Source organism: Bidens hawaiensis, unplaced genomic scaffold, assembly GCF_021521415.1.
Source record: "Bidens hawaiensis isolate Kalapana, Puna unplaced genomic scaffold, B.hawaiensis_p1.1 tig00014257_1, whole genome shotgun sequence".
NCBI classification, from domain to species: Eukaryota; Viridiplantae; Streptophyta; class Magnoliopsida; order Asterales; family Asteraceae; genus Bidens; species Bidens hawaiensis.
The window spans coordinates 537,278-564,786 of NW_027492228.1; the positions used below are offsets into that span (position 1 = coordinate 537,278).

The 27,509-nt window shown below is 38.1% G+C and overlaps 2 protein-coding genes across 2 annotated transcripts in view; both read right to left on the reverse strand.

Moving 5' to 3' along the window:
- The window catches only part of LOC143546177 (histone H2A.6-like), a 74,325-nt gene that overhangs the window by 9,815 nt on the left and 37,001 nt on the right, over positions 1–27,509 (reverse strand). The gene's annotated exons all lie outside the window — the stretch shown is intronic.
- On the reverse strand, positions 433–5,082 carry LOC143546174 (organic cation/carnitine transporter 4-like). The gene is made up of 2 exons (XM_077037891.1): positions 4,674–5,082; positions 433–1,604 (listed from the first exon to the last, which is right to left on the reverse strand). The coding sequence occupies exons 1-2, from the start codon at positions 5,080–5,082 to the stop codon at positions 448–450; spliced, it is 1,566 nt and encodes a 521-aa protein (XP_076894006.1). The 3' UTR covers positions 433–447.

A 27,509-nucleotide genomic window follows, 5' to 3' on the forward strand; every position in this document is an offset into this window, starting at 1 on the left:
TCTATAAATAGGTACACCTCAACATAGAGAGGGCTATGTTTAGTATCACCAGAACAAAAGTTATAATAATTGTATAAAAACTGTTGAGCATCTTCATTAGTTGGTGTTGAGTGTTATTAAGAAACAAAGGATGTGCATTGTATAAATAAGTGTTTTTGACTAGTTTTTGTGAGAGGATGCTCCCAAATCTATTTATGTGAGTGAAGAAATGAGTGTTTTTGACTAGTTTTGAGGGAGACATGAGTGCATTGTATAAAATCTAGATTTAAATTAAAAGCCAACCATTACATGTCACATAACTTTCTTTACCCATTCATTGATCCTCACAACATGTTAATTGTATACAACTATGGCTTCATTCTAGGATATGTAAACATGTTCTCATCACAATACACACATTATTTGATTAACACAATTATCAATTTCTAAAAGTTTACTAAATCAACTCTAAACTTCATTCTCTCCATCCGCCATCCCATCCATCGTATCATATAATGGCTTGCTTAAAGTTTCTGGCAAGTAAAATGTCAGAATCCCGCCCACTATCCCACACACCCCAAAAACAAAAAATGGGACCCCACCACCCAAAACCACCACGAAGGGTGCCAAAATCGCCCCCAGTTGTGCCGCCTGAGTGGCACAGCCAAGGGCGGCGTTCCTCACTACCGTCGGAAACAACTCCATTGCATATATAAACAACAAATTATAAGTCCCCGCCATCCCAAAAATCCCCCAAACACCACACACCATCCTCACCACCTTCCATGCTCCTTCGTTTCCGATAAAACTCCCTGCAATGCAGAATATCCCGCTAAACCATTGTGTCCAGATCGCCAATGGCTTCCTCCCGAACTGGTCGATCAACAGTGCTGTGAGAAAAAACGCGGGCATCTCTGCTACCGCATTGACCAACACGCTAATGTATAAATTGGTCTCGAGGTTGACCACATTTAAGCTAAGACCATAGTACACGATCGAGCAAGTAAAGTTAATCCCGACCACGAGAATCAGACGGACACGCGTTAACCGGCATTTGAGCGCGTCTACCACTGACCCCGTTATCACTTCCTTTGACCGAATCTCGTTACTCTTCTCATCATTTTCTTTAACCTCCTCATCACGCGCAACATACACGTTTCCTGGTAAAGATTTCCCATTGGTTGTGGCAATTGTCCGCATGATATTCATCGCTTTATCTGTTTGTCCTCTAATCAAGTACCACCGAGGGGACTCAGAGATGAACGGTAGAATTAAAAACACGAAAAGGATGGATGGTACGGATGAAGCGATGTACAAAGACCTCCACGTTTGGAACACGTAAGCGATCCCCGAGAGCAATGCTATCCCACCCGAGAAGAAGTAAAAGGTGGACATTCCGGCTATGCCTCTCTTAGAGGGTCCCACCGGCTCGGTTGCAAGAACAAATGCACATAGACCAACCCCGCCCGTGCTGAAGCCGGTTAGAACCCGCAGGAGGACATATGTGAGGTAGTTTGGTGAGAGTGAAGTTAGTAGACCGAAGACCGCGTTGAGTATGCATACAACCGATAGGGATCCTTTTCGGCCTAGCTTCGAGTCCGATAGATGTCCAAATAATCCAGCACCTAGGCCGGCCATACAATAACAACTTAGAATTGAAGGAGCAAGTCAACATAACTAGATAACCAATAAATACGACCCAAACATAACCGACGATTAACTGATGGTTTATTTTGAGAGTTGTGTAAAACCGAATAACCGACCCATAAATATTATTATTATTTTAACGAAAATTTCGATTGTTAACCATAAACCAAACCTACCTAGTACCAAAATCGATAACGGGATGAGTAACCGAAACCTAAATCATATAACTGATATATATGGTTTTGGCTCTGTTGAGTTCAAAACCAATTCTTACAAGTCTATGGGACTCTTACATCTTAATATATTAAAATTCTAATTTATAAAATTAAATTTAACGTTTAATGTGTAAATTAAAACAGAAAGTGAACTCGAGTCTGCATTGGCGTCTGTGGATCAGAGTCGTGTGTGACTGTCTTCTATCCTCATCCGGATTTTGTTGTCTTCTCAACTAAAGTTTCTTTTCATCATTTTAAGATGATAAACAATGTTTTGATGTTTTGTTTTGGTCTGTTATAAATTTCATTACCAGAAAAATAATATCATCATCCATAACAAGCGAATTGAATATCAATACTCTGACCAAGTTATTAATAATCTAAATAAATTATAACGTGTTGTTATAATAAATTAATCATAATAGACTACGCTTCATAACTTTTAATTTCACTAATAAACTATTAAATCAGTATCTTTTTTAATAAGTAATTATTATTTTATTGTGTAAAGTATTATATTTATTTTCAAAATCAGATCGGATCTCTTCAATATTCGGTAGATTCCTTTTAGCTGCTTCCCTCTTAGCACTAACGTTTAGAGCTGCCGTCAAAGAACCCTTGCGTTTACATCTAGTCAACCAGACAACCACTTTAAGCTTAAAAGTTAAACCTATACTTTAATTGATTTGTTTTCTTCGAAAAATATAAATGTATGTGTATAATTTTAGAGAAAACTTTACATAATAATAATTACAATTTTTAAATCCGGCAATAAAATTACTAATAAAGTCACATAACTTGGAATTTCGTTGAATATTGCAAAAAGAGTTTATAACTATTAAAAGAATTTTAAATGAGTGAACTAATTTTTTATATAAACAAATTTGTTATACTTTGTAAGACTTAAACCCAAAATATTTGATTGTTTAAAAGACTTTATCTTCACCACTTGATTAAAAATAGTAAAACATTTATAAATTTTAGTTACTATATACTGATTATGTTTTTTTAGTTTTATTATTATTAAACAACTATAAGACTTAATTGTTTCTTTATTACCAGATCCTACATTATAAGTGATATTTTTCTGTTCACATTTAAATTTAGTTATCTTTTAGTGAAATTTTCTTTTGCTATCGCCTTTAAGTTCAAGGGTATGTTTGTCATAACTAGCTGGTGACTGTTGGCTGGAAGCTGATAGCTGTAGTTTTTTAGATATATTTAGGTGTTTGGCAGAGTAGCTGGAACTTTTTAGATATATATTTAGGTATTTGGCAGAGTAGCTTGAGCTTTTAATAAAACTAATTCGGTGCCAGCGCGGTGCAGCGGAGTGCGCGCGCAACCTGACATCAACCGCATAATTAGTGTCGGTACGTGATTCACTTGATATTAGTGCACGCATAACCCGAATGCAGACGTGTACTTCGTGCAAAGGCAGTAAGCGTGTAATCGGTGGCGAAAATCAAGAAACAAAGCTAAAATATACAGTAATTTCAAATAGATAATTTTTTAAGCCAACCTCTTTTGATCTGAAACCCTTTCAACCCGACACCGTTTTAATCTGAAACATGTTTTGACCTGGCCCCTTTCGACTCAAAACCATACCGACATAAACCGAATTAAATTAACCCTTTTTTATCGACTCGTTCTGAATTTGGTCTTACACATGAGCCGAGTTCGTCTGACTCAACTTGTTGCCAATCATAACCGGTAAAGAAGTATATCAATATCACACTCAAATTAAAGAGAATAAAATGCTCTTTTTTATGATGTAATGTGTTTAAAATAATATTAACGTGTGAAAAAGTTATGGACTTTTAAAGAGTCATGGGGGTAATTAGTTTTGAATAAGAGTAAAATATGTAACTATTATATAAATTAACAAAAGTTGATTAAAGTTCAAGTAGCAAAATAATTCAATTGTAAAAGCTTCTAGTTTTTTCTCAAACACTTGTGGTAGTAGTAGCATTTAAAAAAAAGTTTTTTCTCTCGCTTTTTGTTGGGTAGGAGTTTTTTCTTAAAAGCTTGAAGCCCCTAAAAGCTCCTAAAAATTCATTGGCAAACATTGCCTAAATTGATTAACAACTTAAGAAACTATCTAAAATAAAAATTTAGACGATTAAAACACGCACTTAATGAAAGTTGAGTTTTTTAAATAGATAAAGAAAAACTTTTAACAAAATACTAAGGAAACGTTGGTTAGTATTATTTTACCATTTCAAATATAAGGGTGTACAATATGAAAAAAGGCTTATACACTTCCTATAGTACTAAGTTTAATATGTGTTTTTTAACAATAAAAGCCTAGACATCATAGATCACCCTGACAAATAAATCATTCTTTCACTCTAATGAAATATGATGACTTAGTCCACCCATATAGCTTAAAAAGCACAATTTGAAAACCATTGACTTAACTTAGAACAAATTGGTTCAGACAAAACTCAAACTTACCACTTTTCATAAGAAAAGTTATAGGGCTGTAAACATAGAGCAAATTACTCCATACAATACTCGAACTCACAACCATTCTTAAGAAAAATTGTAAGGTTACCAATGAACCAATTGACACTTGGTATTTAAGTTTAATATTTTAATTATACATAAAATTCATAAGATGCATATTCCCTTATGGTAAAGGAAAAACTGTGTGGTCCTGTGTATTATCCATCTCATAATAAAGTCTAGCTGTCAGAAAATAAAAACATGGTGGAAATACATACCCCCGCCCGACCATAATGATTAGCACCGATATCCACCGGAAATCCAACGTGGCACAACCGCTCTTAACAATTTCATTTCTATTTTTACAAATATTAATTAAAAACTTACCAATCATACAGCCGCCGAAGAACAAGGCTTGAACAAGTCCCACCTTATATTTCTGGCCACATATTAATCCCCATTCCGCCACCGTACTTACCCCGGACCCACCTTCCCACCGCCACGCACCAGCCGGAAGTTCACAAACGTCTGCGGAACTTCCGGCTGATACGCACCCGAAACCAGACTGGCAAGTCCAGTCGGGTTCCCGGTCAGCAAATATCATGACCATGGTGTGGAAGGCCTCTAGAGCCCAAGCCATACATGTTAAAACAAAGTGTTTGAATTGCCAATAACCAAACTCGCCGCAGTGGTGGCGTAGCATGTCATCGATGCAAAGGCGGGTGGTGGGTGGTGGATCATGGTGGGATTTATGGGTGAGGAGGGGTGAGGATAGGGAAGGGTTGGGGGTGGTCATTGCTTTGCCGGAGTACGTTATTATTTGTTTGGAGGGAAGAGTGGTATCATTTGTGGAATATTTAGATTGTTGTTTGGGGATATGCATCTACATATACCTGCCCACTTGAATTTGTTTTCCTTAAATAAAATATAATTATAATTAAGCAAATTAATATGTATTGGATGTCGTGTGTGAGTGTGAAATAGTTTAAGTAAAATTCATGTGACAAGATATTAAATTAAGGGGCAACTTCATTGAATAGTAACCAACTTTCAAAAGTGTTTCAATTAGGTCACTTAACTTTAAAACGTGTTCTAATTAAGTCACTCAACTTTCGTGTTTGATTAAATTAAAAGTTTTAACATGTTTTTTTAGCCAATTTCTTTTCTGTTTATCATAGGAAATCTTTTTATCTTTTTTTTGAAGTTGATGTTGAGTGGCGACGTGAATTTTATTTTTTATTTTTAAATTTTAAGATAATTAACGTTTTTTAAAAATTTTTAAATTTAACTACATATATTGCAAATTCCGACACTCACATCTTATCATCCAATTCTTTCTTGACGTACACAAAAATTGGTGAGACTTGATTTGAAGATTTAGTGACCTGATTTGGAGAAAATATACATCAGTGACCTAATTGGAACACTTTTGAAAGTTTGTTACTATTTTATGAGATTTTCTCTTAAATTAAAAGGAGGAAACTAGATAAAGATTGTACATTTTAAAATTATAAATTAAATTTTAATGATAAACTATTATATATTAGCCAATATTAATTCTACAGACAAATATGACTCGCGTTCTCGACGGACGCATGTTTTAACCCTAATTCTCAAATTACGAATCCATGTACTTTTTGGACGGACTAAAATGAACCTCTTCGTCAGTTGAATATGTGTTGATCTGTCGATGACAAAGGCACTTTGGTAATTAGACAAATAATAATAATAATAATAATAATAATAATAATAATAATAATAATAATAAACAACCTATATAATCTAGATACCCGGCCAATCCTAACACCGGCAGCTGCGTACCACCATCTCCAGTCGTTACCACTGTCTCTGGCATCACATCTCTGGCCGCTATGTATGTGGCTACTACCCACCATCACCGGTCAACCCCAACTGGATCTGCATCTTCATTTCAACCTTTGCACCTCCGGCAAGGTTCGTTTTTCTGGCGACTACAACAAACTCCTTGCAAGCACCATCACTCCCACTTGGAAGCCGGAAATGAAGATCCTTCCAGAAATGAAGTATCTCCACGGTTTCACTGCACAACACCACGACGAAGGTACTAAAGTACCAAATAGTTAAATTCCGGATTGGATTTCTTTTTCTTCTTTGGTCATCGTCCTCGTTTGTCGGAAAGTTTATGTACAAATTGGGTTAATTTGCTTTGTTTTGTATTAGTTTAATAAAATATGCATATAGATGTAAGGTAGTAAAACTACCTGCAAGCTAAGGAATACACCTCGCGGGTCTCCAACACAATCCACGGATTACCATTGAGCATCCGCGGATCACACAGGGGGCCCCCCAAGTGCAAGGTCCTCACATGACATGGAAGAGCAGTCGTAACAAACTACTTCTAGAAGATTATTCCAACATTCCCTGACAGCGACATCAACCAATAAAAGGATGACAGCTGGACAACCTGATAACCGTCCCAAATGGAGCCAGACTGTCATGTCCTATAGAAGTGCGACACATGTACATTCAGGTAGATATGGAATATCTTGATAGTGACAACTCCACCAATCACTTTCCCTCTACCCTCGGCTATAAATAGTTAAATCATCTCCATGAGGTATTCATTCACTCTCACACGATCAGTGCAATTACTGGTATCTCGTACTTTATTACCCACAGTACAGTACTTGGTCTCACGCCGGAGGGTGGTTACAGGAAGACCCCCCATCTTGTCCTTCCCGTGACGAGACTCACGGTGTCTGTTTTGCAGGGAATTGATCGGGATCGAATCTCATCAGATAGTTAGTACATCCACACTTGGGGAAACATTAGATTTGGACTATCCAGTTTGATAGTGCTTCTTCATTGGCGCCATCCGGTTTTTAGCTAGATTTCACGGTTTTTGAAGGTTTTTTTGAAGTTTTTGTGGTCTGAAACGATGAGTCAGAACCAACAGTTTCATGCGGCCACTCCGGCGATAGGAAGACTGACCGAAGTTTCCAGAGGCCCGGTCTTTGAAGACGCATGACAAATTTTGGTGGAACCTTGTTGGATCACCCGAACTCCGGTTCTGGAAGATAAAGCCAGAGATTTCCCTAAATTTGACGGTGATGAAAGATCTGGAAAAGCTGTCTTGACTCCGGAGGAATTGTACCAACAAGAGTAGCAAAAGTTGAAGGAAGAATACAATAGAATGGTGAAAAACATTCAGTTACAGGCAAGAACCCTTGGTGTATGATTCACCATCTCCTTCACCTCCACCGGTCATTTGGCGGAGTCAAGTTACTCTAGAAATGGAGGTCGTTGAACAATCAGTTGAATGCCAACAAGGAGGAAGTCGTGACAGAGGTCGTCCGACTCAGCGGCTCTTATCCCACAGGGCTGTGTATGATTAGAGTCATGCTTCCCAGAAGCAAAGAGACTTTACGTATCAAGAAGAGGGTTATGCGAGTGATGACAGCTGCGCGCTTGGTAGGGAAGGCATCAGTCAGATATGGACATTAATAAAGCACACTGAATACTGTCGTGATGCGGAAGAAGATTTCATAAAACCCTACCGTCCAGCCACGTTTGCTGAGAAGTCAAAATTCATTCCTCGGATCGCTACTGATCCATTTCCGACGAATGTAAAAGTCCCATGCAACCTCGCTAAAAATAGTGGGATGACTGATCCCAGTTATCACCTATTGAATTTTACTGCGATTGGTGGGGTTAATGGTTGGACATTACCCTATTGGTGTCATATGTTCGCCTTAACTTTGACTGGACCTGCGCATGAATGATTCGAGAAACTCCCGGACGGACAGATAAAAAGTTGGGATGATTTAGTTGCAAAATTCTCACAACACTTTAGTCAACGGCATAAGCATACGCGCGATCCCTCGGAGATTCTGAATGTTGTCCGCCAGGATAACGAGTCCAATGAAAACTTTATTACCAGATTTAGCAACGAAAGTTTAAACAATGGTGGTATAAGCGAGGACATGTTCAGGGGCGCGTTCAAACAGAACGTGCGAAGCAATGATCTGATTCGCTGCTTGACAGGAAGAGATGGAATTCCCAAGACATGGGATGCCATTATGACAGCAGCCAAAGTATTCGCAGCTACCGAGAAGCTCTTGGGGCGGAAAGCGCCGAAACAGTTTGTGAAACCAGAATTTAAAAGCACCCGCCCCAAAAAGGAATAAAGGGGTTCTATTTGGTCCAGAATCCAACCTCCCGAGGAGCCTTCTAAACAGTTTGACGCCAAATCGTTGATAGGGCAGAAACAGAAAGATCGTGGGCAAGGGAAACAAGAACAAAAATGGACCCCTCTAAGAAAAACTCCATCTGAAATTCTTACAACAGAGAACATTGAGTTCAGAAAGCCGCAACCGTTGACTCGGCGAGCGCATTTGAATCCAAATAAACATTGTCTATTTCATGATGACATCGGACATGACACCAATGATTATGTAAGTTTAAAGAGTGAGATAGTGTGACATTCGTCAATTTTCGAATTGTTTTTGTATTTGTAAACCCGACCTGATGGGTCGTTTCGATATATTAAATGTTTTGATAAAGTGATTCTCGACATTTAATGTTCATTATTCATTGTTTGCTGTTATTCAAGTGTTTATAAATTTTCGAGCCTTAAAGTAATCGAGCCGGACACGTAAATAATCTAAAACCAAAAACCTTAAAATTTAACTATAAAGTTTAGGGTTGAAAATGTAAACTTTAAATACTTTTTTTTTAACTTAAAGATATTAAGTTTCAATTATAATGTCTATGAAACTTGAGATGCTAAAACTGTAATTTTAATTTAAATTATATTATTTAAAATTAACCCAACCCTAACCCCGCCCCCTGCTCGTTTTTCCGGAAACACCCCTTAAACCTTAATCTTTGACCCGAACCTTTAGTTTAACGCGTTTTGTCGTCAAATAACATCGATATCTATCATATTAATCATCATATAATAGCCTGTAGCCACGAATCAAACCCATGATCCTCGCTGAAAAATCCGGATAATCAAATCAACGAATTAATGTGAAGACGCTCCTCCACCTAGTATAAATAGACGCCTAAACTCATAAACAACTCGCTCATTCTCTCCAATCCCCCTCTAATACACAGATTTCTCTGTAATTGGGAGCTTCTTTATTTTATTTTCCGGCAACTGGGTTCCGGCCAAAACAAAACATATTAAGGTAATTGTTATGTGCTTGTTAATGTCGTTACACCAATAAACAAAACCCCTAAACTAATTGAAACGAACATGGAGCAGATTCCTCAATTGAATAATTAGGGTTCATGTTCTTATGATGAAGAAGATGAATCTGAAATACTACATATATATATTTTTTCTTATACCTAAAATGAATTGATCTTGTAGTCCAACTGGTTAAACCCGTACATCATAACCATGAGACCCGGGTTCGAAACCCGGGTCATGCGTTTTTATTACTTTGGTCCAATAACTATTATTAACATTATTATCAAAATCCATTTAAAATGTTACTATATTTAAAGAATGGAAACCATAACTTTAACGAATAGAAGACCCAGACCAATTGGTTAACACTGTAAACCCGTATCACCGAGACTCGGGTTCGAAACCCGGGTCAGACATATGCTTTTTCTTTTTATTATTATTAATTAATTCAGTTTAATCAATTAACATTTTAATCATTTAAAAATCATAATAAATTTATAAAACCTTTTTAAATTAAATAAAAATTATGTAAACTAACTATAAAATATATCTCACCATTTTACATATAAAAATCAAGTTTCTCATTTTCATAAGTCGTTATTAAAAATCGTGTAATAATCGCAAAATAAACTTTAATTCTCTAAAAATCGCTTTGTTAAAGCAATAATTATATTTTCGACTTGTAAACAATAGTTCAAGTATTTCGAATGTTTAAACTTCGTTTTCGCGCCATTAAAGTGCGTAATTAACATTAACAACCAACCTTTCGTTAAAGCTTAAATAATAATAAAATAATCTAAGAGCTATACAGTTAGTAATAAATTATAATAAAATAATAACTAACTTTTAAAGTTATTCATACAAGTAATCAACTTTAAAATCCCGTTAGAATAGTCGTTAAAAGTCGTGTTTATTCTTATTTATAGTTCGTACGGATTGACCGCTTCGGTTTCTTTTGACGCCTTCAAGTTATTCTTATTCCTTTTTCACTTCAATTACTAAGGTGAGTTTTTCACAACCCCTTTTTAAATGTTTTATTGTTTTGGGGTGGCATATGTATCCATTATGAAATTCAACTGTTATTACTTCAATTACGTACAAACTACAATTCAATTATGGGCTTGTGTGCTTATTTGTTTAATTGTTATATACGTGGAATTCAAGTGGTTGCCTCATTAAGTATGATCATACGCCCCCTTTTGCACTCAGGTCCATTTGTATCGAGTGGAAAAGGGACCTCATATCTGAGTACATTGGTAGCCCCAACTGGAAAGGACCTTCGTTTGTTCTTTACACTCAGGTCCATTGCATCGAGTGTAAAGAACCCTTATGTGTTTTTCACAAGTTTTCATGGAATTGTATGGTTTTTACGTAGTATTTAAACTGTGGAAATCTCACCAGCTATATTTATAGCTGACCATATTTTATACATATGTTATAGGTACCGTGATTAGAGGAAGAAGGACTAGAAGACGCTTAGACTACCTAGGTTATTTAATAAACGAAACAATTGTTCTGATTATTGTTTATCTTTGATTTAAAATTGTATTGTTTACTTGATTGAACTTGTGTACTTGGCTATTTAATGAATTAATGTTATTATGGTCACTTAATAGTGCCACGTGTGTTTGAGTAATCTGTACGTCACACTCAGGCGTTTCCGCTTTAGCCGCGATCAAGTCAGGAAAACTCGGGCATTTGTTAAAAAACATTCGACAAGGCCCGCGAAAATAGCCAGCTCAGGCGGACAAAGGCCCGCCAAAGAAACAAATCAAAGATCTGAACGTTCACATGATTCAAGGCGGACCGTTGCGTCGAAACAAACAAACAGAAATTGAAGAAGATGACTGGAAGAGTTAACTGGTGGTTTTCCAAAAATGAAAGGGGGTCCGTGCATGAAGCAAACGTTAATCATAACAGCATTGTTTGGACATTACAGATCGCATTATGTCTTTTTTGACACCGGGAGCATGTCCAACATCATGTACGAACAATGATTCGAACAACTTGATGAAGAGGATCAGGCACGATTAAAACCTATCCATGCTCCCGTTTCAGGATTCGGGTATGAGGTGATGCACCCGCGAGGGGTCATAACGTTTCCAGTCACACTTAGTGATGGAACTCATTCGTGGACAGAAGATGTTGAATTCCTGGTCCTACCCGCGAAATCCAAGCATGATATAATCATGCTCGGGAAGCGATAGGGCATTTCAATGCTAACCTGTCGACCACGCATGGCGCAGTCGGGGTTCCCACAAAAGCAGGTGTTGCCATCATCCGAGTCAACAAACATTGCTTTGCAACAGAAAGATCCAAACCCGTGAAGACCCCAAAGGGGATGGCAAGGACAAAACCGGAAAAATGGGTACTCAACTCAAAATACCCAGAATAAGCGGTTACTATTGGGCCAACTATCTCAGAAACAGCTAGGTTGTTTTTAAAGCAGCTATTGATCAAGAACACCGACGTTTTCTCATGGAAACCGTCCGATATGACGGGAGTACCAAGCGAGATTTCTGAACACAGGTTAAGGGTAAATCCGGCGTTTACGTCGATTGTTCAGAAGAAAAGAAAAATGGGCCCCGAACAAACAAAAGCTATGAATGAGCAAGTCCAAGACCTGTTATAGGCGGGGATCATCCGCGAGATCCAATATCAAACATGGGTGGCGAACCCAATGATGGTCCCCAAGAGCAACGGTACATGGCAGATGTGCATAGATTTTAAAGATCTAAATAAAGCTTGCCCGAAAGATTGCTACATGCTCCCAGAGATTGACTTAAAAGTGGATGCAGTGGCTCTCTACAAATTTAAGTGCTTCCTAGATGCGTACAAAGGCAATCATCAGATTCGGATGGCTGCTCGTGACGAAGATTAAACAGCTTTAATTCCGAAATGATCAAGGAACATTTGTTATAAGATGATGCCTTTTGGTTTGAAAAACACGGGAGCCATTTATCGACGTTTAATGGACAACACGTTCAGAGAACAAATTGGCAAAATTTTGGAAGTTTACATTGATGACTTTGTCATCAAAAGTGGGGAGGAAGATCAAATGTTGCGTGATATTGAAGATGTCTTCTCCACCTTGAAGAAAATTAATATGAAACTTAACCCGAAGAAAAGCTCTTTCGGCATGGAGGAGGGTAAGTTATTGGGAGTGATCGTCACAGGGGAAGGATTCAAAGCAAACCATGATAAAGTCCAAGCGATCGCGCGGATGCCTTCCTCATCGTCGCTCAAAGAGGTGCAGACATTAAACGGTCGGTTGGTAGCATTAAACAGATTCCTAGCGAATCATGCTTCTAAATCGTACCCCTTCGTGTCCATATTGCGCAACTGCTTGAAAAAGCACACTTCAAATGTACACTAGAGGCCGAGAAGGCGATTGTAGAAGTGAAAAAGTGTTTAATGGAGCTCCCAACATTAACTAAACCACGTACAGGAGAGTTTCTAACATTATACTTATCCGCATCAGATATCGTAGTAGGGGCAGTCTTATTAACAAACCGGAAAACGGTCCAGAGGCCAATCTACTACGTGAGTAGAACCTTGGCGGACACAGAGACTCGCTACTCGATGCTGGAAAAACTAGTGTTGGCGTTAGTATATGCTTCGAGAAGATTGAAAAGGTATATCCAAGGGCATCCTATCAACGTGCTGACGGAATTTAAGTTAAAAGGCGTGCTAAGTAAACGTGAAGGGAAGATTGGCCAAGTGGGCAATCAAGCTAGGGGAACATTCCATAAAATACAAACCTAGACCCGCAACAAAGGGCCAAGTATTGGCGGATTTCGTCACCGAAGTTCCAAACGAAAAAAATTCAAGAATGTTTACATGAACAACAACCCTCAGTCCTGTCAGAAGAAAGTCAAGTGTGGTCTCTATTCACTGATGGGGCATCTATTGGAGAGGGTTCTGGAGCAGGCTTGAGATTAGTCAATCCACAGGGCCAGGATTTTATATACGCCATAAAGTTGAACTTTAAGAGTACCAATAATGAGGCGGAATACGAGGCGTTCCTGGCTGGGCTGAGAGTTGCCAAGAAATTGGGTGTCCGATACCTTGAAGCGCGGGTAGATTCTATGCTTATTGCAGGATAGGTTTCATGTCACATCCCGTTAAGTGATTTGCGGAAGCGTAAAACGGAAATGTAACAGACACCTCTGATATCAACCACATAGTTTATAAAAAACAATACAAACTACTTTAAAATATTTTACATTGATCTAACTTCATTTAGAACTAGCTAATACAAACTAAATCCAGCTCATTAAGCGGCTTTACTTCCTATTAGCACACTTGCGTCAATTCACCCAGCATTGATCGCAAGTCAAACACGTAGTACATTGACTTTCTAATCCAATCCAGTACCTGAAAAGCATGTTAAAACGGGTCAACTACAAATAGTTGGTGAGTTTCACGAGTTTCAAGAAATCAGTTGTGCGTACAACAATCACAGTTTGTAAATACGCAAGTATGTATGTATGTACGTTCACAAGTACGCTTGTTTGGATGTTTATGATGTAATTATACAAAGCTACAGTGAAGCCTTGACTATCTGTGTTGTGTGCATCCATTTTCCATGCCCAATCAGCCACTGTGGCTCCCTTCCGCCCACAACATGCCCCGATAGCTATGTCTAACACTACATAGCCTGTTTGTATAAGTATGGTCATGTGCAAACGGCGCTATGTGACACGGCAACCAGGCCAATTCTGTTTAGGTTTGTCAAACCACTAGTACTATTCACAAGCCACCGTCTCGATGTTAATCACCGTGTTCATGGGGACTTTCGTGTGTTAGCACTTAGACAATTCCCATCATCAAACAATTCAGAGTATACAGATATGTATCAACATTTTTTTTCACCCTGAAAGTTCGCAAAAATAGTTTAAAAGTGGGGTCATGAAACTCACGATTTAGAATACAATCAGCACAGCTGTACAGTGTAAGTTCGCAGTTGTTTTGACTCGTTCACTAGTCCCTATAATGAATATTATAATAATATTAATATTTTAATATTATTATAATCGTTATACTAGACTGGGCTGTATAACTAATCTGGTTATAGCTGTTACACCCAGTGTCAGTAGGTTTAGATTGTGATGTTGTTCAATATCTAATACTTAAAACCGAACTTGGCTCAGTTTTACCGTTTCACCAGCTGGGCCAAGTTGTTCGTTTACGGGTTTAGAAAATAGTTTTGGGGATGTAAGCTTGGGTAAACGTGTTGGTCGATAAAATGATTAAGTTATAAAGAAAGATCAAAATTTGGGGGTCTGGATTCGCTACGAGGCTCGTTTCCGTTTATTCAGTTTGATTTGGAGAAAATGCGCACAATTTATCCAAATTGTCCAGATTTCTCACATAAAGTTCGTTTTCACTTAATTAGTCCGAAAATTTGATTTTTGACCACTCTTGGCGTTTTGATATTTCAACAGGTTCGTTAATCAGGAACTTGTCGGTTTTTATCAGAATTGAATTTGTTTAATTTTCAAATTAGCATAATTAATTATCCATTAATCATTAAATTATGAAAACTTATCCACTTATCAATTAAAATATGTAGATTTTTATAAAAATATTTCTGGATTATTTACTGAGTTATTAATTTATTAAAATTCATTTTATCTGCTATATTTAGCCCAAAAATCGTCCGTTTATACCAAATAATTTCTGAAAAATCCACCAAAATTACTGAGTGACCAGAACACATCCCAAAGTATCCTGGAAAAATCCTAAGCTCTAACAACCTTGCAATTACTCTTTTCGAGCCGAAAATCATTACGAAAACTCAAATAAGCGTGAATGCATAAAACATACTTAGGATTTTCCAAGTGACCCCAAATTTAATATGTGATCATAATATATCAAATATGAGTTTCCCACAAAATTTCATTATTTTTCAAGCATTTTAGCTATTTTTCCTAATTAAACGCCCCAAATCGGTAATAAATTTGCCAAAAATTCTCGGATGGTCAAACACTTACCAAATTTGGATAGGGACTCAATGATATGGTCCCTGATGTCCCTAAAACTTCATGACCTAAAAATATGCACATCACAACTGTAACTTAATGTAACGCCCGTTAATTCCGGTTTCAAGAATTAAAGCTTGTAGAGTATGTATAATTCTCGGGATTTATCCGACGTTTCTGGGAAGCCTTTGCGTCATCTCGGTATGTTAAACCATTTAAATTTCCTTCCATTTTGCCTTACACTTCAATTTGGAGGGACTTGGATGTAACTTTTGTTTTTATATCATAAAACAAAACAAACCCTAACCCTAACTCCTACCAGCAGCCGATCGCAGCAGCTACAGCCCTCCCACCTCGTTTTCCATGCAGCTCCAGCCGAATTCCAGCCCTCCCGAGTCTAATTCAAGGTTGGTATTAAGTGTTTACAACTCGTTTACACCTTAATTGATCATATTAACGCGTTTATTGGTCGTTAAGATTGAGTTTTGATGATAACAGTTTGCTGACAGATTTGTATACGTTTATTGTAGGGTCTGTAACGCGATGATAATCCATTGGTTTTGATCGATTCTTAACTCCTTGATGTTCTAATTTGAGTCTAGTTTCCAGAAAGGTATAATACGTAATTTTTAGACGAGATTTGAATGGTTTTTATGAATTTATAAAATCGATTGTCAAAGCTGATGCGGTATGACGGATTCTGGTCTGTCTTCCCGACGTCATAACCTTTTTTTCGACAGGTCCAAATTGGTTGGTTCTACTTCTGGAAGTTAGTATTTTGAGTTAGGAACCAAACCCAATTGGAATCGTTTAATTTGGTTCGGTAATGAATTTTATAAAAATAAAACCATTTTGTTGCGCACAGAAATAGCTGCACGTACCTTGCTGTGTTGGAGGAATTTTTATAATTTTTGTCTTCAATAGAAAAATATAATAAAAATATTTTTATAAACCTAAGACATTTATTAAAGTCTGGTAAAAATTTAATAATTTATTTCAAAGGTTATCCTATGTAATTAAATGCATCTTCGCATGCTAAAATCTACACGTTTTACTCGTTATTGATCGATAAGTTCGTTTTAGGCTTAACCGTTGGATGTTCAATTGTGTTCTTGTCGGGCTGTTTGAAGTGAGTTTTTGCACCACAATCTTCCTAGGTATGTCCCGTATATCATACTCAAATATCATGTTCTTAGGTGTTCGTTAAGTTGATCAACTAGTTGTAGTTTGATTGTTATGTTCGGTTGTCTAGAATTGTTGAGTTTGATGCGTTAATCGGTTGGATGACCAACCGAATCAGTTTGCATGGCCCTAGGGGAGTCCAAGGGCTGTGGGAAAATTATTATTTTGATGCTCGGGGCTGTTGTGGTTAGTGCTTCGTCAATCGAGTCGGCGGTTAAAGTAAGAGTTGTAAAAAGGAACCGTCAACCCTATCAACTCGGGTGACATAATCTTGATGAATGAAAAGATTTAAAATGGAATTTGGTCCATTCAGGGCTGATTCGTTTAACAAATGGGTTTAAGGTTTACTACACGCGCATTCGACCCGATTTGACTATCTTTGGGCCTTGGGCCAAGTGGTTGGGCCTCGGGCCAAGTGTTGGGCCCTGGGCCAAAGTGTTGGGCTTGTACGGCCCATTAGGCTAGAGTGTTCCTACAGTCTAGTTTAGTAACGCGTTATGTATAATTTACAGGCCCTTGCTTTTGATTGTGCCCTTAGGAACTTCCTAGCTTGTTGCAAGTATTCGATCGATCTCAAGTGAGTTCATGATGCCCTTTTTACTCATTTTACTTTTGGGCTAGCATGCGCACCTAAACGTTTTCTTACTTGATGAAATGTTTTAAAATGATTTTATATAGGCTTGCTAGTATATGGTAAGCCTTGGGATGTTACATATATATATATATGGATATACATTATTTCTTGGCCTCTATTTGGCGATGTTGTAGTCGTTTCGACTACTGATGTTGTGTATGCCTACTTCGTGTTTGCATGCACTGATGTTACGTGTTTGGGTTGTACGTTTGCTCGACCCTGATGTTATACGGGGATGATTATATATATATACTGTTATGTATATAGGGATGTTATTGAATGGATGTTTACATATACATTTTGTATATGTATGTATGAGGATGTTTAAGTTCGGTAATGATGATTAGATGGATGTACCCTTTTACTTTTAGAAAACCTTTGGTATGACTATCATGATTTTACTACTGATATCTTTTACTTAAAACTTGAACTCACTAAGCTCAAGCTGACTTTGTGTGCATGTTAGTGTAAGTTTCAGGATTTAGAAGAGGATGCCTTATCGTTTGGATGTGCACGGAGCTACTTGGATGGTGAAGGGCATACTGGAAGGAAGAATTGTTTATGAATATTTTATTTCAAGGAAACTTATAAAAGTTATACTGATTTTGGTTCTTGGGCAAAATTCCCGGGTTTCGGGAACTTATTTCATTTTTCATGTTTTCCGCAAAATTTATACTCTGATACGTTTGTTTTAGTGGAAGAAACGGTTTTTAAGTTTATTAAATTTTACGAGTGTTTGAATGATTACCAACTGTGGGGTTCCCGGGGTTCGGGGCCTTACACCTAAACAGCCCGAAATCGAGTGATTCGGTATTACCTTAGCGATTTTGGTTCGTTTACGCCCTTCTAATCAAGTTTTCGAGTTCTTGTGCTTCAATGCAAGCTAGATATAGGTCCTATATCACAACACAAGCAAGTTTCATCAACATGGTAGCCTCTTAACTTAGGGTTTCGGCTAGGGTATAAAACCGAACTTTTGAACCGTAAAAATGTTGTTTAAACCCTTTAATCCGTGTTTATGGCTAAAAAAGAGAATGATTCTGATTCCTAACCATGTGTATGATCAAAACATGTTTTTGGACCATTTTTAGGATTTTTGCATAGTTAGGAATGATTTTTAGCAATTAAAATAGGTTTATATGATATTAAATTTAATTAAAACAAGTTAAAAATGATGAAATAAATGAAAATACCTAATGTTTTGAAGGTATCTTTGATAGAGCAGGTTTTGGACGTCCAGAAGAAGATGGAAGTTTTCAACAAAAATATCTTTAGGACATTTTAAATAATAGATGTCAGGGGGTAACACCCAATTTGCGTCCAGGATACATATGGCCCCATTTGGGCCCATTTTGGCCCAATTTTCTGGATCTAAAAGCCCGAACGCGAAAACCCAAGTCTAAATTTATTTCAGGTTTTGTTTTTGGCACGAAAAACATATTGGGTACGACAAATAGCGCGAAAACGAGTGTTTTTTGGCTATTTTTGTATAAATTTATAAAAATATACTATTTAGTTGAAAAATCGAAAATATTTTCACGGATCGCTTAAAACATTCCCATTAAGTGTTTAAACCTATAGCGGGTAGTTAAACGAGCCTACTTTCGTTTAACTGGTTTGCTATCGTTCTAAAGCCATAATATTAATATGATAGCTTATATTAAACGTATATCACTTATAGATTCCCCCCAGGGATATCTGGGTCATAACCAGACCCGTTCGGTTATTCGTTTGTTCGGTACGTAATACGCGTTTTATCGTTAAATTGGTAATTGTGTATTAAAGTGTACCTGGTTTTGTCTCAATTGTCACATTTCGGGAACGTATGAGGCGAAAAACGAAGTAATGGCCTCATACCTGTACCAAGACTAAGATCTTATGCAACAGTTTACATCCTGCAAAGTGATCCACATTAAGCGAAGCGAGAATCGACCCACCGATGCGCTGAGTAAATTGACATCCACAAGTTTCGAACATTTGGGTAAAGATGTACGCATTAAGGTATTAGACAATCCGTCCGTCCCTCAACATCAAATCTTGGTCATTCAAACTAGGAATATTTCATGGTGACACCGATAACGGAGTATTTGTCTTCCGGAAATTTGCAAGAAGACAAAGTCGCAGCAAGGAAAATTCGTCACAAAGTGTTGTACTACCAAATCCAGGACACGGTTTTGTACAGAAAGTCCTTCCTAGGTCCGTTACTCCGATGTGTAGATGCAGAGGATGCCAATTACTTAAGAAGAGAAATCCACGAAGGCATCTGCGGATTACATGCAGGACCAAGAATGGTTGTGGCAAAGATTATGAGCGTGGGATACTACTGGACATGTATGCACATGGACGCAGTGAAAGAAATTAGAAAATGCGATTCTTGTCAGAGGCACGCGCCGCACATACTCTGTCCCCAAAATAAATTGATTCCGGTAACTTCTGCCTGGCAATTCCAAAATTGGGCCATAGACATCATGGGTCCATTCCTTAAAGCACCTGGATGGGTCAAATTCTTGTTAGTCGCGATCGACTACTTTACCCAGTGGGTGGAAGCTAAACCGTTGGCAACTATTACGGCAGCAAACATAAAAAAATTCCTTTGGGAATTCATTACATGCCGCTTTGGTCTCTCGCAGACACTAGTAGGTGATAATGGCACCCAATTCGTAGAAGATGGCTTACAGGAATGGCTATCAGAGTTACATATTCCACAAGTCTTCACTTCGGTTGCACATCCGCAAGCCAATGGGCAAGTGGAATGAGCTAATCGAAGTATCAAAGACAGGATCAAGGCCCGATTAGGGACGAAAAGAACACTCTTGATCAATGGGTGGATGAGTTGCCGCATGTCTTGTGGGCTTATAGGACTCATAAAAAACGAGCAATTCTGAAACACCATTTAGCTTAACGTACGGAACAGAGGCAATGATCCCGGCTGAAATTGGTGTCCCGTCCGCAAGAACACTCTTGATCAATGATAATGAAAATGAGCTAAGGTTGAACCTCGATCTCCTAGAAGAACGAAGGGAATTGGGGCAATAAGAGAAAGAATATATAAGCGCCAACACCAAAAATATTGCGATACGCGGGTGAAAATATGCAAATTTAACAAAGGAGATTATGTGTTCCGAGACAATGAAGCGTCAAATGCTGAGTTACCGATAAAACTGGCTCCCACTTGGGAAGGACCCTGAGCTTTGGAGTAGGAGATGGACTTAATGGCGTGTTGGGTTTATAACTAATAAGATTAGTTTAACCTAATTAAATGTTATATATAATATTTGATATTCTATAACCCTAACTAATTAAGAAACACAAGTCCTTAACTACTCTTGCTCCACCAAAGCCACCGGCCACCTACCCTCCGCCGCTGATCAGTCGTCGCGCCGCCTGCCGCTGGGTCGCCTGCCGGCGCTGCACGCCACCGCTGCCAGCTGTCCGCTGTCTGCACACCACCGTTGTTGCTGTTGCCACCGTGCATCGCCACCGCCGGTCGTTTGTTTTTGTTTGTCAATTTATATTTATTTGTTTGAATCGTACTCGTATGGTTTTGTAACCGGATCCTGTCGGGTTTAGTTTCGGTGTTGATTACTCGTTTACTTTCCGCTGCGCATATATTGATTAATTGGATTAATTAATTATTTGTCACATATTATTGAACCGGATTTAATAATAATTTTTGACTGATCACCGCTGGAACCCAACAACTTTAACCTATCATCAACAAATAATATAGTAGAAAATTGCAAACTTTTAATTACATAACATGCATTTACATAATAAAAAAGATAAAAAAAAATGGGGTTGATAGTTGATACATGCTCCACATCATCTTATTCATCACTGCCATTTGTATGATGGCTTTGCAACGATGTTTCTGCTTCTGGAGGTATCAAATGTTCTTCATGCATATTATCACCGGCCATCATCGTTGGGTTGTTTGTCTACACCATCATTTGATTAAGAACTTATGTCTTTGGTTGTTAATAGCCAAATTTAAGAAAGTTTAATCAAAAAGGATATACAAAAACATTTCACTCTCGATTGAAATCATGTTCATAAAAAACAAATGCAGAAGAAAATTTCTGACTATAAGTTCTTAATTTTCCATACGGGTTTTCTACACACACCAAGGGGGTTGCTAGAAAACCCCCTTATAGTCGGCGTATAGCTCAATACGCCGCCTCCCATATTTTTTCTTATTGTGTTTTTTTTCTTTGTTTTTTGTTTTGTTTTTTATGTTTTTAATAATAATTTGATAAAATAAATAAATTGTTATTTTATTTTATATTAATAAATAATAAATTGTTTTTAATATTAAAAAATAATTGCATCTCGTAGTCAGATCATTTGGTAAGAGTTCGGTCCAAACAAATAACACATATATACACAAAAACAAGTATTATATACAATAAATGTACAGATAAACCTAAATACAACAAATAAAACAAAGAGAAAATTATTGTTTGAGTCCCTGTGGTTTTAAGGCGGATGCACAATGAGTCCCCGAAAAAATTTTTGAACTTGTTGAGTCCCCGTGGTTTGAGAAATGAACCATTTGAGTCCCTAATGTTACTTAACTTTCAGCGTAAAACTTTCATTTACTGAAACCACAGGGACTCAAATTGTTCGTTTCGGAAACCACACGGACTCAACCAGTCCAAAAAAAATTTTCAGGGACTCATTGTGTCTCCGCCCTGAAACCACAGAGACGCAAACAGTAATTTTCTCTAAAACAAAAGTATAAAAATATGCATAAACTCTTCGAAGTCTAAGTCGCCGGGGGCCCTAAACGCCGCAAAGACGACATCGTCGTTGTCGTCTGCCTTGCGCATAGCCCCCGACCCCTCACGGGCGGCGTCCACGTCGTCGCCAAGTCCGCGTCTAACACCAGACGTGCTCGCCTCGTGATCAAAATTGGGAGAGGTGGCGGTGGCACGGGGTAGTGCTCTCTTGACTGCTGCGCCGCCAGATAGCGAACAATCCAGCTAATCTGGCGCGCCATCTGCATCATCCCCTGCTCCGTGCGCAGCGACCGACGCTCAACGGCCCACAACCTGGCGTCGGTGGCGAGATCCAAATGCACCACGCAATATGTACGTGGAACGTGCTACGGCGGCGGCTAATAACAAAACAATAAAAATACGTTTAATAAACAGACGAATTAAAAGAAACCGTAAAACGATAATATAATAAAATGTACCTCATGTGCGTCCGAATCCTCATGTGCATCACCACCATCGTCCGAATCCCCGCCGGCCCCCCTCCCCCGCGCCGACAGGCTGATCGACAATATGCACCTCCGATGCCGCGAGCCAGGGAGGCTGGACTAAAGGCACCGGGACGTAAGGGGCACGTGCCCCCACCCCAGCCACCAATCGGTCGTATGGGTCGTTGGGCCCGACGAACGAATGCACAATGTGCATGATGGTGTAACGGCTGCGGTACAGCGGGCGCGGAGGGGTCGTTGGGATAGCCAGCCCGTCCATCAGGTCTACATGGCCTGGTGAGATCGCAAGCTGGGTGACGTGCATGCCACCCATCAAGGACCCTCGTGCCTGCCTGTGGTAATAACTGGCTAAGTAGTCTGCAAACCCCCTCGCGAGGTTGCAGGTCGTGCCTGTCAAGAGACACCTAAAAAAAAAGAGGTCGCGGAGACTGCAGTGCTCCTCGCCCTGATTGCAACCCGAGACGCACGTCGCAGTCAGCCTGTGTAGATACTTGTATAATATAATATAATATAATATAATATAATATAATATAATATAATATAATATAATGTAACATAATATAATATTATATTATATATTATATTATATTATATTATATTATATTATATTATTATATAATATTATATAATATTATATTATGTTATATTATATTATATTATATTATAGAGCCATACTAAAACATCTGCTCCATGGCGTATCGTCCGCGACATACTTGGCCGCCCGCCGCCATGCGTCACAGTCCTCCAGAAACGACCAATAGATGACCGTGTTGTAAAACGGGATCATCTGTCGGAGGCGTGTATACCGGGTACGCATCGTCGGTACCCTCCTGAAACTGTAGGTGTGGGTACACGACCAATACGACGTCACCCTCTATCGGTGCGGGGACCCCCTGTACCCGGCCCCGCCCTCGGCCGTGCCCCTGCTCAAGCTCGAGCTCGAGCTCCATCTCAATCTCGTTTTCCTCCATCTATAATAATAATTAATAATAATAATAAATATTAATAATGACAATAATATCACATAATAATAATAACAATAATTAATAATAATAATAATAATAATAATAAATGTTAATAATAATAAAAATAATAATAACTAATAATAATAAATGTTAATAATAACAATAAATAATTAATAATAATGAATAATAATAAATATTAATAAATAATCAAAAATTATAGAAGTATCAGCGGTGGTGTATAGTGATAAACGCCGCCGCTGACCTTCCGTGCAAACCCGAGTCTGGCCTCAAAACGGCCGGACTCCGACCGTCGTATATCAACATCATAATCATCATCTTATCAACATCATCCTAATATCAATCTCATCCTCATCATCAATATTCATTCTAGAAAAATTACCTCGTGTCGTGTCGGTGTGTCTGTCCAATCGAAGCACGTGTGGCGTCGTGTCGGTGTCGGTCCAATCCAATCTCGTGTTCGGATGCTCGGATGTGTGTGTGTGTGTGAAATTTGAAAATAATAATAATAATGGGGGGAGAAATGGGCAGACGGGGTGTTATGAGGGGGCTAATACAACCCGTATAGTGCTATACGCGGCGTATTAGGCCCCTTTTAAGGCCCTGCCTACCTAAAAGGGGCCTATTATAATAATTTATATTATTATTATTTATTATTATTATTTATTAATATTATTTATTTATTATTATTAGTAGTATTTATTATTTATTATTATTATTATTATTATTATTATTATTATTATTTATTATTATTGTTAAAAATTTGAAATTTGGTAAAAGACGTTTCTAGGGCTTATTTGGGAAAATTGTCAAACAAACTTTCAATAATAATAATAAACTTTCAATATCTGTATCTATGTATCTATATATACACATTGATACATTGTCTTGTATAAATATGTGTGTGTGTGTGTGTCTATACATATACATTGATACAAACGTTATTACAACTTTCAATCTGGATTTGTGAGAACGTTATACGGACGTTTACGAGCCTAGGAACTAGTTGCAAATCGATACGTTAAGCTTGTGTTCATACATTAATGAAGGATAAGTTACAAAGAGAATCCGGCATGGTAACGTTACAATGGATAAATATGGCACAGATCTCTATGCACATTCACTAGGGAAGGCCTATTTATAGGCAGTCCTCCTCATTCATTAACATCACTAACGAATGACGCTTCCCATAGCGAATGACCTCCCATTCACTAAACATCCTTAGCGAATGGGCATTACTTTAACGAATGAGCCTCCATTCGTTACACAGTAGTAACGAATGAGCTCTTACATTAATGAATATGTCTAGTCTTTAACGAATGAGGCCCATTCGCTAAACATCCTTAGCGAATGTGCCTTTATACATTAATATAAAGACTAAACAACCCCTATCATATTCGAACAGCTGCGGACACCAATTCCGTGCGCTAACAAACCCCCTTGTCCGTAGCTCTCGAATGCTTTCCAATACTTTAGCATCCAATACTTTAGTCTTCAAATACGTTAACAGCGAATACGTTAAAGACCAATACATTAACGTCGAATACGTTAACAACGAATACATTAAAGTTGAATACTTTAACCTCTAATACTTTAACTGCATATCATCAGTCGTACATCCAACCTCCCCCTTTGTTGATGATTCTCGGGCTTGAGCAAACAGACAAAATATAACTCTTTGTAAGCAAACCGACAACTTGTAGCTACTCGTGTCAGATCTCCCCCTCAAACAAGCATGTCCAGGTGATCATTTCGATCATCCAGCTGGCATATGATATGGTTCGATCAAACGAGTCAATCAGCAACAAATCCTCAGCTATCTGTTACACTGGTAACGTAAAAATGTCTTTACGTTTAACCTCGTCACATATCTTCATGAACAACCCAATCATTCCACATCGGTCTTCACTCTTTTGATAACGTCTATCCCAAAATATAACTCTTTGAAGCCCCTCGACATCCCATTCGTTAGGACGCTTAGCCAATGCTTTGGGCATATGATTCAGAGTTCCAACCTTTGTTAATCAATCCCGAACGATTAAATTCATCAATCTGATGACAAGACACATATATTCTTCAACACGATCAACCCATTCACGAATTGTCCCCTTCAACAGAAGCAATCCGCCGAATACTCGTAGCCAACATAGTCAGGATCAAAGTCCCTCAGAAAGAAGTAAACGGACAGACACTCGTATCCCACATATTCATGTTTCAATCTCGAACAAATCAATCCACGATCGAAGACTAATTGCAGTCTCGAACTTGGTTCAAACGTAGCTTTACAACCATGAATTACCACCCGAATTGCAGTAATTTTTCAAGAAACACTTGCGAAGGTAGAAGATATCAATCGAATAAACTCCTTGAAAGTTTTATCTCCCCCTTTTCTTGACAAATTAGACAAGGTCTTGAACAATTCTTCGAAAATCTTCAAGAAAATTCTCGTTAACTTAGTCGGATACTCCCCCTCGGCCCCTCGATATGCGTGAAAAGTCGGCCGAAAAATATATCATCAAAATTTGCCAGAAGAGTATCCTGCATATTTAGAATATCCCAGAAAAATTTCGTTTAAGAATATTTTCCGAAAATACTTTTTTTTTAAGATCCTCATACGTTATCTGGTCTTCATTCGCTAGAACAGTAGCACATTCGTCCAGCATCCATCCACATTTGTTACATTTGAACGAATAGGTCTAATTCGTTAATCCCCATAACGAATGCACTTATACGTTAATCACATTCGTTACATTTGAACGAATGGGTCTCATTCGTTATCTTGTTAACGAATAACCACATACGTTAAAACCTCCTCATCCGTTTAACATTTAACGAATGTCTTCCATACGTTAATCACCCTCATTCGTATGAACAGTACACGAATGAGTCTTCATACGTTAAACATCACATTCTCATTCGTTACCCTAGAATAAATGGATCACATTCGTTAAATCTCATAACGAATGACCTTATACGTTAAATCCCATTCGTTAACACTCATAACAAATGTCCACATGCGTTACATCCCTCTCTCATTCGTCTGAACAGTGTACGAATGTAGTCTCATTCGTTGAGAAGTCCACATTCGTCATGGCCCTTAACGAATGAACACATTCGTTAATCCTCCATAACGAATGTGTTTAAAATTAACGAATGATCTGTTAGGCAGTTACTGTTGACCGGAAAAACGAATTTCGCCGGAAAAATCAGTTCCAGTGGCCGGAAACTTCAAATCTTCATATGATCTTCAAATTATCATCTCAAATCTTCAACGAAGACGCGGATTTACATTATAAACATGATTCAAGCATCAATTTCATCATTAATACACCGAATCATCATCAATTAAGATCGACAGTAACCATGGCCATTAATGGCGGATTCACTGATTAACCTTCAAATCTGGAAATTAATCCACCAAAATTACATTGCAAGATCCGAATTTGTATAAGGAACATGAATGAATCATCAATTCCATCAAATATCCACTGATTTGATCATACTTAGCTCAAACAGTAGTCGGACCTCGATGAACACGAACTGAACCGTATCACGAGCAACCTCCTGCTCTGATACCAATTATGAGTACGTTATACGAACGTTTACAAGCCTAGGAACTAGTCGCAAATCGATACGTTAAGCTTGTGTTCAGACATTAATGGAGGATAACTTACAGAGAGAATCCGGCATGGTAACGTTACAATGGATAAATATGGCACAGATCTCTATGCACATTCACTAGGGAAGGCCTATTTATAGGCAGTCCTCCTCATTCGTTAACATCACTAACGAATGAGGCTTCCCATAGCAAATGACCTCCCATTCGCTAAACATCCTTAGTGAATGGGCATTACTTTAATGAATGAGCCTCCATTCGTTACACAGTAGTAACGAATGAGCTCTTACATTAACGAATATGTCTAGTCTTTAACGAATGAGGCCCATTCGCTAAACATCCTTAGCTAATGTGCCTTTATACATTAATATAAAGACTAAACAAACCCTATCCTATTCGAATAGCTGCGGACACCAATTCCGTG

Excerpts from the sequence above, each read along its gene's own strand:
- LOC143546174 (XM_077037891.1), bottom strand. The coding sequence starts at position 5,082 with ATGACCACCCCCAACCCTTCCCTATCCTCACCCCTCCTCACCCATAAA. Across the intron at positions 1,605-4,673 it reads CTTCGGCGGCTGTATGATTG|GTGCTGGATTATTTGGACAT; the intron begins GTAAGTTTTTAA and ends TGGCCGGCCTAG.